This window comes from Galeopterus variegatus, unplaced genomic scaffold (assembly GCF_000696425.1).
Source record: "Galeopterus variegatus unplaced genomic scaffold, G_variegatus-3.0.2 Scaffold4568, whole genome shotgun sequence".
Classification (NCBI taxonomy): domain Eukaryota; kingdom Metazoa; phylum Chordata; class Mammalia; order Dermoptera; family Cynocephalidae; genus Galeopterus; species Galeopterus variegatus.
The window spans coordinates 483-15,727 of NW_007730679.1; the positions used below are offsets into that span (position 1 = coordinate 483).

The following is a 15,245-nucleotide window of genomic DNA, read 5'->3' on the forward strand; positions in this document are numbered from 1 at the left end:
TCCTCAGTCTAAGTTTCCAGTGTTGCTCTCAAGAAGTCTGGAGCACTTCTGGTCTCCTGTCATTGCATGTAAGCTGTTTTCCCCCCTCCAGAAGTTTCTAGGTCTTCTCCTTACCTCTGTTGTTTCTAATTTCACAATGATGTGGCTTGGACTGGTCTTTTAAAATCATTTGGCTGGGCACGCAGTAGGCCTTTTCAATCTCAATTCTCAGATCCTTCAATCGGGGAATTTTCCTTGTGTTATTTCTTTGATAATTTCCTCTATTCCATCTTGTCTGTTCTCTTTTTAGGACCTCTATTTAGTCAGATGTTGGGTCTCCTGAGTTCAGCCCTTAATTTTCTTACATTTTTTTCTCTGATTTTCCCTTTGTCTTTCTGTTCTATATTCCAGGAGATTTTTCTCAACTAATCAACTTTTCCTTTGAATTTGCGGGGGGGGGGGGCGTCTTTTTTTTTTTTTAACTTATAGAATTCTTTCTTGTTTTCTGGTTGTTACTTTATAGCAACAGGAAATTAACTCATCTCTCTGAGAAGACAATTCTTTTTCTTAAAGTTTTCTTGTACTTTTTTGCATTGTCTGTTTTCTTTACTTTTATCCCCCTGTTCTTTGTCTAGGTCTGCCTTTTAAGTTAAAGTCTTGGTTCAAATGCCTGTTTTGATTTTGTCTCCTTATTTCGGATGAGGCACTAAACATCGGACTAGAAGTTCTGTGTCATGGCAGGGTTTGTAAATACTTGAGGTTCACTGTGACAGTTTATTGGGGGTCCAAAGACTATAACTCCAATCATGGCAGGGTTTGTAAATACTTGAGGTTCACTGTGACAGTTTATTGGGGGTCCAAAGACTGTAACTCCAAGTTTTTCCCCTTGTTCTCTTGGGTATTCCATCATTCAATATATATATATATATATAGTGTGTGGAATAGTTTATTATAATTGCTATTCATTAAACAACCATCTCTTGGGCTATGTCCTGGTGACCAATGATTATCTATGAAGAGAGAGTTTGCTTTCCAAAAATACAATCAGTTATAAGTGAGTTAGTACACGTGGTGGTAAAGAGCATTGACTTCAGAGCTAGACTCCTTGGGTTTTAATCTCAGGTTTTCTACTGTGTGACCTCAGGAAGTTATACAACCCGTCTATTCTTCAGGTTCTCAATTTAAAACACAGATAACTACAGTACCTACCTCAAAGGGTTGTTATGAGGACCAAATAAATCAATTATGCAAAGAGCTTAGAAGAGTACCTGGAATGTAGTAAGTTCCACAGGAATATTAGCTATTACTATTTTTTGAATGAGTTGCAGGGTTATTTCTCAGGTAGGTTAAATAGTTTTCAGGCAGTTTGACTGCATTCACTGGGAAGGGAAGTGACACTGACGATGTACTACATGCGGCAGATACTATGCTAGGTTTTCCATGTCATTCTGTTTATTTTAAGCCTCAGAGTCTTACAAGGTAGGCATTATTTCTACTTCACAGATAAGAAAAATGAGGCTTACAGAAGAATGTAACTTGCCGAAGCCTCCACAGCGAGGATGAAGTGAAGCTGGGTCTTAAACCCAGACTTGTCTGACTCTAAGTGCAGGCTTTCCCCATCTACCACACCTCCCATCTGTGAACAAGCCATCCAGCTGTAATCTGCCAACTCCAAATGGCGCCCTTAGGATCCAAGCAGCCCTCCAAGGGCCTCTGCACTCCTTCTTTTCCTAGTGTGTACAGTGAATTAAATTAAATTTTAATAAAGTCATACAATAACATTTCTTGATAAATATCCTCTAATTTATCCCAGAATTTCCCCTTCAAACACTTCTGATGAAATGTCACTCAAAGGCTCAACTCAACATTTCTGATGAAATGTCACTCAAAGGCTCAACTGAGCTCAACTCCCAGGAAACAAGATTAGTTAAACCATGGTATAGGTTTTAAGTTTAAAGGGCTTCTCTATCAGTGATAACTCCACATAAATGGACACCTGGCAAGGACAATAGGAAGCCCGAGGTAGGATAAGACTGTGAAGAAACACTAAAACCAAAAGGAAAGTAACTGTGTAAATATCCAATTTCTCAGAGCCTTACAAACAGTACTTTCTGAAGGAAGCAGAAGAAACTACTCACAATTTCTCCAGAAGGCAGGTGTATAGTCTGTGGTGCCTGCTTGTTCAAAAATTTGTTTAACAAGCGAATGTTGGCAAATGTCCCCCGTGTCATGATGGCGTCATTACCTCGGCGGGAGCCATAGGAGTTGAATTCTCGTGGAGTCAGGCTAATAATGCAAGCAGGAGAGGAGCTGCCTTAGCGAAGCGAGCAAAGATTAAACTCTGCTTACACCAAGAAAAGAATAAAACATAAACCCATAAACCCAGCTATTTCTCCATGTCTACTAAGCTTGTTCTCCAAGGCAGAAAAGCTGTTCCCATAGCTTCAACTGAGGGTAGGGTGAGAGGTGAGAGGTGAGATGAAGAAAGTGGAAACCAGTGATCTCCTGGGGTCAACTTAGGGTCTTTCAAATCTGGGTAGAAAAATCAAGAGGAACTTTTTAAGAAAGAGTATTTACTTTTCTTACTCAGTGGAGTAGCCTTCATACAAGCTAAAAAAGCTTGATTAAAAATAAGTAAGAAAATAGAAGCAAAGAGAATAACAAGTGTAGGCAAATCAGATGGAGCCAAGACTCAGGGGAAATATAAAATATGTTCTATAAACTAACCAGAAGTAGGTTCAAATTTGTCCCTGAGTTATCAGCAACTCAATGCAAAGTGAAGAAACACAACGGAGAATAACAAGTGTAGGCAAATCAGATGGAGCCAAGACTCAGGGGAAATATAAAATATGTTGTATAAACTAACCAGAAGTAGGTTCAAATTTGTCCCTGAGTTATCAGCAACTCAATGCAAAGTGAAGAAACACAACGGACAGTGTAACCAGCTCTCATAAGACGGAAGTCAATGCAGTGCCAAAGAGGCAGAACAGCTATTTCTGGTCCCAACCACAGAAAAATCTCGGCTGTGGGCCCCAATGAAAGGAAACTTTGTGATGTCAGGAAGAACATCTTACAATTAACACAGTGACCAGTTCACTGGACTGTTTCTTAAAATACCAGGGGTGGATGTGAGTGTTAATAAGATGTAATGGTTAGATCTAATTTGAGGATTGAGAGTTTATGAATGGCCTTCAGGAGCAGGTAACCATGTCGAGGAACCCCTGAAATCCAAATGCTGTGGGTCTGTGCATTTTTCTGGGAACACATTGTATTTGCTTTCATTTAATTCCCTAAAGAGTTCATGTCTCAAAAGAGGTGAAGAATCACCATCAAAAAAAGGTGTTTGGATTCTGTTCCTCACATTTGCTTTGGGTCCATCCATGAAGAAGCTGATTCAGGAGGTGGGGATAGAAACCAGGAATTTTTATCTTTCCATATGACTCTCATGGAAAATCAGATTTGGGAACCACTGACCTTGATTAATATTGATCTATTACATAACAGTAGATAATACTGGTATAATATCTGTTAATATCAGTATATTACTGAAGGATTGATGAATAGATGCAGGTCTCTATAAACATTATGCCTCTCAACCAGGATATGGCAATGCCCTTCAGGTTCTATCAGGCTTGCCACAGGTTAAAAGCAGAACCTTATAATTTAACAACCAGACAGGCTGGGGGCAGGGATGACAATTGGGCCTAATGCTTACATTTGCTCAAAAAGGTCACTCTCCCCTTCCCCCTGCTAGGATTCCTGGGCTGATGGATTCTCCCACAGAAGCTGCTAAGAAAAAGCAATTGGTTTTTGAGCCCCAGAGTTCGGTGAAAAACCAGAGTCGACTCTAAAGAGACCAAGTAAAAAGAGAAATACTGGCCTCATTTGCTCCATTTATTCCATTTTTGCCTTTAGTCTTTCCTATCTCACTCATACTTACCCTCTGTTAGTTAAATAGCGAGCAGCAGGGCTGTTTCTTGCAATATTTCCAGCTGGAGAGATGTGGTCCGTTGTTACTGAATCTCCCAAATTTAATAGCACATAGGCATCCACTATAGATTTAGGGGGCTGAAGATTCAAAGTCTAGCAAAGAATACAAGAAGTCAACGTTTGCTAGGTTATCTCCAACAAGTCCCCAGGTGAGTCTCCACAGTAGTGGTCCATGGACCTGAACCAGACGACAATTCTACATCAGTGCACAGAAAATCCTAGTTTTCAGGTTTTTATCAGGGATGCTGAGAAAAGTAAGTTAAATTTACTCAAAACTCATATCTCAACCTTGAGAAGGCAAAATACTGGCACTATTCCTTCAAAAGCAACAGGAATGCAGCTGCAAATGACACTCTGTCTCTTCACATCACAGAACTCCTCAGATGCTAAGGACAAGTGGAATCCTGACTTCTACGCCCATCCCTTCCCAGGAGGACCCACCAGGGGAGCAAGGACTTCCTGATCATCAGTTTCAGGAAAACATGTTCCACATTTTTATGGGTATAAAATTTCAATATGGTAAACCCTGGAGATGTTCTCCTGGAACAGTCCCTCAGACTTTACTGAGTCTATGTCCAGGTGGTGCCTAATTACCAGGGTGCCCCTGCCCTGCCATAGGGCCCACTACAGCCAAATGTATAGCCTCCAAGACTCTCCCCAGCACCATCTGCTTGGGTTTGCAAAATTTTAATGAAATAGGTAGTTAAAGCAAGGGTATGGGGTAATAAAGTAGATTTTATAAGGAAAGAAACCTTTTGCAGAACCTGTTTTGTTAAGAAATAAAAAGTCATACCAGGTTTTCAAAGAATGGTGGTGATTTAATGTATGTAGATTTGGGATTCCACAAATACAGCTTGTCTGATGGGGCTGATAAGGCATTCCAGCTTTCATTCACAGTCTTAAAAAAAAAGGAAAAGAAAGGCAGATCAAATCACATTCCATTCTAGGGAAAATTTAATATGCAAATGCAAAAAATACATTCAAGCTAAGAAGCATATACAGCTTGTCTGATGGGGCTGATAAGGCATTCCAGCTTTCATTCACAGTCTTAAAAAAAAGGAAAAGAAAGGCAGATCAAATCACATTCCATTCTAGGGAAAATTTAATATGCAAATGCAAAAAATACATTCAAGCTAAGAAGCACAATAAAAATCATTTTTATTCTAAACAGTGTCACAAAAGAGTTTCTTTATACTAAGATTATGTCATGCTATGTAACTTAAAAATACATATGCATTCTGACAGGTAGCTTCTAAGATGGTGGTAATGATCCCCACTCCTGGGATTCACACCTTTAGGTGACCCCCTCCTCTTATGAGTGTAGGCTGAACCTAATGACTCATTTCCCAGATTAGGTTACAAAGAGACTCTGCCTTCTGTCTCCTGGCTCTGATGGAAGCCAGCTACCATGTTGTGAGCTGTGAACAGACCCATGTAGCAAGTGCTTAGGGAGGTCTCTAGCTAACAGCCTGTGAGGAACTTTGTCCTGCCAATAACCACATGAGTGAGCCTAAGTGGATCCTCCTCCACAGACTGTAGTCCCGATGACCTTTTGATTGGCAGAGGCAATTGTAAAGCAGAGGTGCCCAGTGAAGCTGCACTTGGATTCCTGATCCACACACACTGAGAGAATAAATGCTTGTTGTTCCAACTCATTAAGTATTGGGGTAATTGTTGTAAGGCAATAGATAACCAATACTCATATAGATACTTATAAATAATTCATGAAATAATAATCCAGATTGTACCAAAGGGGAAATTATTTACTCTTTGAATATTTTGTAGTTTGGGAAAGGATTTCCAGGTTACATGGAAGCTGGATTGCAAATGACAGCTGTTATGCACTCGGAGTGGCTTGAATTCTCCACAGGTCCATTAACTTAGCCTTTGGAGAAACACCTTAAACCCAGGGTCTGCCGAGCCCCCTCATGTCACTCCCCCGGCAGCTTGTGGGAGGTGCAGTGTGTGGACACCATGCCCGTTTCACGCTCTCCAGACGGCTCTGCTCTCATCTCAAACCACTAGCCCCAGTCAGAAGCCCCTGGGTCAGCCTAACAGCTTTCCCTCAGCAAGCAGGGAAAGGAATAACGTCCAAAAGACTCAGAAAGTAATACTGAGCCCCATACATTTTCTCCTACTTGTAAAATGCACAGAAAGTTTTATTTCAGCAGTTCGACACTTCCTACAGAGTGGCTTTACTTATTTATTTAAGTATCCAAATGCTGCATTGAGAGGTGCATTCAACCAACTCACTCCACCTCAGTGACACAATATAGTGACCAGCAGGGGTCCTCACCACAGCTGACACACCCCCAGGGTGTCTGAGAAAGGGCTGAAGTTACAGACAGCTGAACCTGAGGCCTTTCTTCTTGAGGCTGTGCTGTGGATGGATTGAATTGTGTCCCTCAAAGTTCACATATTAGAAGCTTTATTCCCATTGTAACTGTTGAGGGTGGGAAATCCTATTATAGTAATTGAAAGGTGGGGCCTTGAAGAGGTAGCTAGATTGCAGGACCATGATGTAGTGAATGAATTTACAATGGTGGTCAGGGGCGTGGTTCTGAGGGTTTTAAGAGGACAGCACATGAGAGTCTCTCTCTCTCTGCTCTACCATTTCCTGCCACGTGAGACCCCTGCAATGCCGTAAAGCCACCACCAAAGACCCTCAGCAGATGTGTCCTCTGGACTTTGGACTTCACAGCCTCTGAAACTGTAAGCAATAAATTTCATTTTCTTACATATTACCCAGTTCCAAGTATTCTGTTATAAGCAACAGAAACAGACTAATGTGGGCTGTCACCCACTTGTCCAAATCTGGGAACATCTGGGGAGTGTGGGGTTTTCAAACATGTGAATCATGGAAGAAAAATGACTGAGAACCACTTCCCTTGTTATTTGAAAAAATTCATGTTACTTTCTACAGTTTCTACTCCCTTTAGTCTCAAGGTCTGCAGATACGGTACATAGGAGCTGCTTTCCCTTAGATCCTTGGGGAGGGGAGGGCAGCAAGGGACCTCACCTCAATTTTCTGGTAGACCTCCTTAAATATCCCCGGGATGACATACTGACGCTCTACTGCCTGGATCTCATCTCTGGTAGGCCAGATATCTTTCAGAAATACTGGTTGTCCCTTTCCATTTACCCCTGGGGAGAAAATGTTTATTAATGAGAAAAATTTTCTAATACTGAATTTTCATTATTACATACAGTCACATCTCATTCTTCTCAGTAGTTTTGTTCTATAAGGCCTGTGTGAACACTGCCTAGTGAATACTGAATCACTGCTCCTAGGGGAAACAGCATTGGGTTCCTGTGAGCCCTGGTCACATTTTTGTCAACTGATCAATACATAACCTTGTTTTATGTGTGCTTCTGTTTAAAGACACTTAATTTAACCTATACTGTTGACTCATTAACACTAGACTTATAGCCAACAGCACTATAACTCATGCCTGAGTAAAGCCTTTCTAAACACTGCAGCCTTCTTGGGCTTAGGAACACCAGATGGCACTTCAGCACTATGGTCAGGGGCCACATAACAGTGAAATCACCACAAAAATGCAAAAAACATGGCACTAAATAGACTGTGAAAAAAATAAAAATGCAAAAAACATGGCACTAAATAGACTGTGAAAAAAATACTTGTTTATAGTACAAGAGTTGAAACAAGAAGGCAGAGTGTTGTCTTGTTTGATCTCAGCACGGAACACATGCGCTGAAGGACGCTAACTTTTCACCCCTCTGTGCGACTTGTTTATAGTACAAGAGTTGAAACAAGAAGGCAGAGTGTTGTCTTGTTTGATCTCAGCATGGGACACATGCGCTGAAGGACGCTAACTTTTCACCCCTCTGTGCGTGTCTGTGAATGACCACGAAAGCACCATAAGTATTGATTTGGGGGCTAAAATATATTTGGGGAAGTAGGAAAATTTGCAATAGAGAATCCACAAATAATGAGGATCAACTGCACCTCTCAAGTTACGAATTCCTAAAAAAGTAAATTTAAGGGGCATTGTTTTCCTGTTATCTAATCTGCTTAGAATGGATAGCAAGTGAGAGGACCAAAGGAAAAGAGATAAAGCATCATTTCTCCAGAATTTTGAGTTGAAATATTTGGAGTGTGTTCCTACAGAGTGTTTACCAAAACAATGCCTATTGTCAGACGAAAGTGGGAGATGGGAAGAGAAGAACTGCAGACGAAACCAGATTAGCAACCACTGCCACTTCTGGCATTCATTTCTCTTTTGTCATCCCTTCCCCTCAGCAGATTCTTCTTTAACTACTTCAGTTATGTTTTAGCCATGTACTGGGGAATAAAAACAAGATTCTCCTCTTTGTCTTATCTCTGGAAGGTATATGCTCCATTTATTATAAATGAAAGCAGCAACTTTCTTCCAGTAATATTTTCGAATTCACTAGAAAAAAAAATTACAGCCACATAAACAAAATCTTACCCAATGGCTCTTTCTCAAAGTTGATCCTGATGGTCCCAGCAATTGCATATGCTATTACTAAGGGTGGGGAGGCTAAATAATTGGCCCGAGTGTTGGGGTGGACTCGACCTTCAAAATTCCTGTTCCCAGACAGTACTCCAACGGCTACAATGTCTCCCTGTGTAAGGCAAGGGAAAAATCAGGTCACCAAGAGAAGAGATTGCCTAGACTTCTCATCTTTGGAATAGTTTCCACATCGCATGGACGTAGCTCTTTAAGCTGCCCTTTCACCTGGTGCTCTGCTACTACTGGAGAGAAGGGTATACACAGGTGTCCCTGTGGGAGATACTCTGGGTCAAAATGTTCAGTAGTTTCTGCTCATGAGAAAACAGCAGGTAGTTTAGAAGGCAACATCCTTGTTATTGCTGCCTGAGGTCTAAGAAGAGGTGGGAAAGACTAAAAGCTGAGAGCCGAAGGAATCCACAATGACTTATAAATTCTATAATTAATGCAAAGAGAACCAAATAGTATTTTTCAAGGCTAAAGAACTTTGTGGACATATATCAAGCCAGTGCAATTTAGTTTAGATTCATTTGTGTAAAGACGTGTCTGACTTTGAACCAATTTTCAAATTATTGGTAACAATTCTTTAGCCCAAACCAATTCTGGCAGTCAAAATTTAGCATGTATTGAACACTTACTTGTGTGACAGGCACTGCACTAAGTGTTTTACGGTCGTCCTCATCTTAACTCACACAAATGTATAAAACAGATACTCTTACCACCTCCAACTTACAGTTGTGGAAACGGAGACACGAACAGGTTAATAAACTTATAATTTGAGCTTAACTTCAAAGACCGCACTCTTAACCACATCCCCTGCTTCCATGGACCTTCTTGAAATTACCAGCATTTTTTTTTCTTTTTGGTAGCTGGCCAGTTCACAGGGATCTGAACCTGTGACCTTGGGGTTTTAAGGCTACACTCTAACCGAATGAGCTAACTGGCCAGCCCAAAATCACCAGCATTTTTGTCACACATTGTATGAAAAGCAGCAGCAGCTCTGAAGACCTACAGGCTCCTCTGAGATTACCTGCGTGATGGCTTCTACCACAGGTTCTGGCAGGGGCCCACTGTTGCCAATGCAGGTCATGCAGCCATAGCCCACCACGTCAAACCTAGGTGCCAAAAGGGGAGCACGAGAAAGAAAACGACTTTCAGTGAGCCCTGCTGCTGAGAACGGTTCCTGGAGACCACTGATCAAAGAGGAACAGTAGCGCATGAAGTAAGTTTAGTACAGAGCTATTTCTATAAAGCTTTCATTCTTGAGAACATTTTGATATAGCATATCAAAGAAGAATACTATTCATATTTTTAATGTCTAAAAAGGAGTCGGATTGAATGACCTAGAATTTTTAAAAGTCACAATCATATATAGCATTTAATGTCTCCATTCACTACCATTATTGTACAATCCTAAGGACTTTAATTTTATGAGGCACAAGAATAAAATATTTATCATCCAAATTAAGAATAATATGGAAACTGGAGAAACTGTATTTTGCAACTAATAACTAAGTTGCCTCAATGAATTAGAATGTTTTTAGCTATGGTAAATAACTATTTCCATGCCAAAAGGCAGACAGACTCTCTGTTGCAGAGCCACTGCTAGCCCATAGCATACCTTGGTGCAACTAAGAAAAGGCGCCCCCGTTCTCCAGGAGAGGCAGTACTGCTTCAGAGCACAGAACTTGGTAAGCATAGCACAGGCTCAATTTCAGCCTCTGCAATGCCCTTACAGGGCATCCTTGTATGATTAACAACTAGCACAACCATAGAGGAGGACCCTACTCAGTTAAAATGTAAGGGTTTAAGTCTACCTGCCATCTGATAAAAGGCTACACTTTCAGTGAGCCCTGCTGCTGAGAACGGTTCCTGGAGACCACTGATCAAAGAGGAACAGTAGCGCATGAAGTAAGTTTAGTACAGAGCTATTTCTATAAAGCTTTCATTCTTGAGAACATTTTGATATAGCATATCAAAGAAGAATACTATTCATATTTTTAATGTCTAAAAAGGAGTCGGATTGAATGACCTAGAATTTTTAAAAGTCACAATCATATATAGCATTTAATGTCTCCATTCACTACCATTATTGTACAATCCTAAGGACTTTAATTTTATGAGGCACAAGAATAAAATATTTATCATCCAAATTAAGAATAATATGGAAACTGGAGAAACTGTATTTTGCAACTAATAACTAAGTTGCCTCAATGAATTAGAATGTTTTTAGCTATGGTAAATAACTATTTCCATGCCAAAAGGCAGACAGACTCTCCGTTGCAGAGCCACTGCTAGCCCATAGCATACCTTGGTGCAACTAAGAAAAGGCGCCCCCGTTCTCCAGGAGAGGCAGTACTGCTTCAGAGCACAGAACTTGGTAAGCATAGCACAGGCTCAATTTCAGCCTCTGCAATGCCCTTACAGGGCATCCTTGTATGATTAACAACTAGCACAACCATAGAGGAGGACCCTACTCAGTTAAAATGTAAGGGTTTAAGTCTACCTGCCATCTGATAAAAGGCTACGCAACTAAACACCATCAGATAAGCTCACCTTGTGTTACAAGGTGACACAGCAAGATGAATGAGCAATAAGATACAACAAAAGCAATGATGTAAAAGGCAACTCCCTCTCACCCAAGCTGAGACAGATAAGGCATGACTCCGCTTTCTCGTAGGTAGTAGGTGACCACACCACTTCCAGGAGACAGGCTAGTTTTGATGTAAGGCTTCACATTCAGGCCAGCATCCACAGCTTTCTTTGCTAACAGTCCTGGGAAATGGTAAACACAGACACACTGTGGGTGGCCGCCTTCTCAGATGCCAGGAACACTTCAGAAAAAAGACTGATTTTTCTGTCTGCATTTCCTGCCACCACCTGACAAAGCCCCCTCCATGTTGGCACTTTCTGCCATCTAACAGAAATCAAAAGCTCACTGGCCCAAAGTCACTTCATGTATGCAGCAAACTCAAAATTAGTCATGGAAATAAAGACAGAGAGGTACTGATTTTTTTTTTAAGAGATAAACCTAAAATCATTTAGAAATGTGTTACAAAATGAGTTTTTAATTTTTGGAAAATTTTAAATTAATAGCTAATTAATAAATTAAGTAATACATTATGTTTGATTTGGATGAAAATTATAATTGAATTAGCCCTTTCTAAAAGTATATCACTTGATGAGAAATACAGTCAGCCTAGAGATACAAATCTAGTCTACAGATATTTCTTGAAGTGGAAGATCAAGATCTCCTGGGGCTTCTGACTTTTGGCAAATACAGAGACTGTTACTGGAACACTGGGTGCTCTGTCTGCAGAAGTATCGCAGAAGTAGGAAAGAAATGAATGGGATGAAAGTATAAAGGAGAGAAAAGTTACAGACAAGCTGGTGACCTGTCTTAAGAAAACTGGTTCGCTCCAAATAAGGAGAGGTTAGGTGACAACAGATGAACTCTTAGACAAAGAAGTTCTCTTATGTCCATAAATTAAGAACTGTTGGCACTGCTTAATCTTAGGATAAAAGAGAAAGTCAGGGATGACTAAAAGTTTGGAAACAAGAGAACTTATTATGTAAAAAAGAGACCCTGCATGTAAATGTTAACCACTTAACTAGAATTGCACAACAGGTCAGGTGCACTGCATTTTATCAACCAGCGCCCTGTGCCCTAACTCGGATGCACTTGCCAACAAACCCAAGACAGTACTAAATTCTGCTGGTCATGGTTTTTACAGAGAACAAAGTCTATGACATGATGACAGTGTTTTTTTCCTTCCAAAGTCCGACACAACATTCTAGGCTTTGCCAGAAATTCAGCTTCTTTTGTTTTCCTCTACTTATTTTCTGTTAATTCTAAAGAGAAAGACTTATGCATTAGGTATTCTATTTCAAACACTTTGCTTTGGATGCTATTTATTGTGTATATATCTGGGCCAATAAATCTCTACTTCTGGAAAAGACAAGGTTCAGGGAACTACATGTAGAACCTCGGGAGAGTTCCACCTCCACGTCCACATGACCATGGGGATGCATTCAGATTTGTTTACCTGCTCCTAACATCACAGATGGATTACTGGTGTTTGTGCAGCTAGTAATGGCAGCGATGACCACAGAACCATGAGCAAGGGTGAATTCACTATTATCATAGATAAATGTCTTATGGTCATTATGATGGTCCAGAGCAACTTGGAATCCTTTAAATCCTTGCTATAGAAAGAAAAAAATACATATATATTATATATAGGAAGAAAAAATATATATGCGAGATATATATATCTTGTTATAGGAAGAAAAATAACAAATACCTCCTTCCCACCTAAAAAATGGAAATGCTAAAACTACAAATTTAGTTCAAAGTTACTCTAAATAGAACTTGATGACATTACTGTACAGTTTAATAGATACGTAATGACTGAGGATACTGATTCTAATCTTACGGAAATTTAGAAAAAGGTGCCATTTTGACCAGATTTAACTAATCATGACCAATAAGGCAAACACAGTATAACTGAACGTTTGGTATAATGCTGGTGTCCCGTAGATAAAATCCACCACACGTATTAACCACTCATTTGGGAAATGTTTATTGTAAATCTACTGCATACAAGATGTTATGCTAGGTACTCTGTGGGATACCACAGTGAGTCTGACACAAATCCTATTCTCATATGTACGTCCAGTAAGGGAAATCACACATGCAAATAAAATACCAACAATGTAAGTTAAAGAATATGAATGCCATCAAATGGTTTCAGACCAAGTGGCATGAAGTTTCAAATGAGGGAAAGATGACTTTCTGTTACGAGATTCTAAGGCTACGTTGCAGAGAAGCTGGTAGCTAAACCAAGTCTTACAGAACTAACAGAACAGGACCTGACCAGATGGGGAGTGGCAGAAACAAAAGTACAGTGGCCAGCAAAGCCTGGTAAACACGGTGAACAATATGGTGAGAGTCCTGTGAAAGGAGGTGAGATGTTTACAGATGGTCACGTGCTCTAAGGAAGCAGCCTGGCCTGTAGCTAACAGAGGAGTCATTAAAGACTTCAGAATGGAGGGAAAAAATACTCTCAGCACCAGGCTTCAGGGTTCATCATCGAGTGGGGTGAAAACCTGGCCTAAGAAACCGGTCATGGGGCGGAGTCAGGAGGATTTCCATACCCGAGTCTCCCAGGCCCCACCTTAGCTCCAAGGCAGCTCTCAAAGTCCTTCTTCATGTCAGACACCGCGACTTTGTCCTGAGGCCTTTTGGGTCCACTGCAGCAAGGTACTACTATTTTCAAATCTAATTCCACAACCTGTTTACTCAAAAGAAAAAATTACAGAATTCATATTATACTCACAAAGAAGAAACACGAGGTATGCCAGAGAATTAAAAACAACACAATAAAAATAGGCAAGTAAACAAAGGAAACTACCACATTCAAAAACAAGGACATTAATGTTCGTCTTAACACTTCAGTGATTACTTTCCCAAGATCAAGGTGGGTATCTAAGGAGTGTGGGACAGGCAGGAACCCTTGTCGCTGCTCAGAAAGACCAGGCTGGATGTTGTGGTTGCTGCCCAGCGCCTTCCACTTGTCTGTCCTTGTAAAGCAGTTCATACGTGCTTTTTATCTCTGTGTTACGTTGAGAAGGATTGTCTATTGAAATAGTACATAAACGTTTATTCTTCTAAGGTGATTTGGGGAGGAAGGCAGCCTTAAAGTCATCAGTGCCAGGAAATGATCTTTGTCTAATGGAATATTTCTTTCCCTCAATGTAATATGAACAAAACAAGGGTCCCAAGTCTAGTTTACCCTCCAATCTTGGCTGTCTAGAAAAATGAGGATTCAGTTTGTACCCTAGAAAATAAAGGGAAGTCATGGGATAAGTAGAACTAATTGATAAGTTCACACCTCACTTCTTCCCACGTCTATGGTAACGATGGCCTTAGCCTTCAAATAGCTTTAGTTTCTTCATAAAGTCTTTTCAACCATCTTCCACATGAGAGGCGTGAATCGGTAGTTTGAAAAAGCGGCACACACAACTTAAAACGATTAGGCCAGTAGGAATGTAGGAAGTTATATCATTTTGTTTACAATTTCCTTATCCTTTTGATTTGTTAGCCTTTTAACACCCTGTCCTCCTGCATTGACTTGGCAGTGACTAATTTCCCACAAGTGCACCCCCCCCAAAAAAAACACACACGACTAAAACTGCAGCCTTGAGGAAGAGGAAACACATGTTTGAGGAAGGTGCTCCCCTACCTGGGCGAAGTCTGGATCTTGAGAGGAATCACTGAAATCTCGAAACATTCCTGCAGCCTGAAGATATTTTTTAATGTGCTTTACCTTTTTTTCATCACGACCTAAATGGCATTTTAAGGAACAACAAGTAACCTATGTTAATATCTCTTGGTTAAAGACCATGAATGAATACTTCCATCAGCAATTATATAAGTAATCTGCATTTCACCCACACACACCAACAGCTCTGTTGATATTTCAGCTTTCAAGCTAATTGTTTGACTCTCTACTTAGTGCTGCTTTTTATTATGGGCTATTAACTGATCTATTGCTCTTATTAAAGTGACTATTTTCTGAAAAAGTTTCCTGTTCTACCTATAGATACTCCCCCTCTTTTTTGGTTGTGGCCCTTAATTAGGAGGATCCTAAGCCTTAGCCAATTGTCAAAGCACACCTACGCATTTCCCTTCAGCTGGCCGTAGGGACTCTCAGCACTCCACATTATTATTATTAAAATAATAACCCACCTCCCCCACCCCAAACTACCAGCTACTGA

The 15,245-nt window shown here is 40.4% G+C and overlaps 1 protein-coding gene across 1 annotated transcript in view; it reads right to left on the reverse strand.

Annotated features, from left to right (window-relative positions):
* Nucleotides 1-1,409: 1,409 nt before the first annotated feature.
* Nucleotides 1,410-15,245, reverse strand: part of LOC103603350 (cytoplasmic aconitate hydratase) — a 57,900-nt gene continuing 44,064 nt past the window's right edge. The window contains exons 10-20 of the mRNA XM_008587843.1: nt 14,711-14,811; nt 13,643-13,759; nt 12,512-12,671; nt 11,105-11,240; nt 9,496-9,580; nt 8,424-8,580; nt 6,989-7,113; nt 4,763-4,867; nt 3,920-4,062; nt 2,118-2,265; nt 1,410-1,709 (exon numbers count right to left, since the gene is read on the reverse strand). Of these exons, the coding sequence (XP_008586065.1) occupies nt 1,557-1,709; nt 2,118-2,265; nt 3,920-4,062; nt 4,763-4,867; nt 6,989-7,113; nt 8,424-8,580; nt 9,496-9,580; nt 11,105-11,240; nt 12,512-12,671; nt 13,643-13,759; nt 14,711-14,811 (1,430 nt within the window). The 3' untranslated portion in view covers nt 1,410-1,556. The remainder of the gene's footprint in view (nt 1,710-2,117; nt 2,266-3,919; nt 4,063-4,762; nt 4,868-6,988; nt 7,114-8,423; nt 8,581-9,495; nt 9,581-11,104; nt 11,241-12,511; nt 12,672-13,642; nt 13,760-14,710; nt 14,812-15,245) is intronic.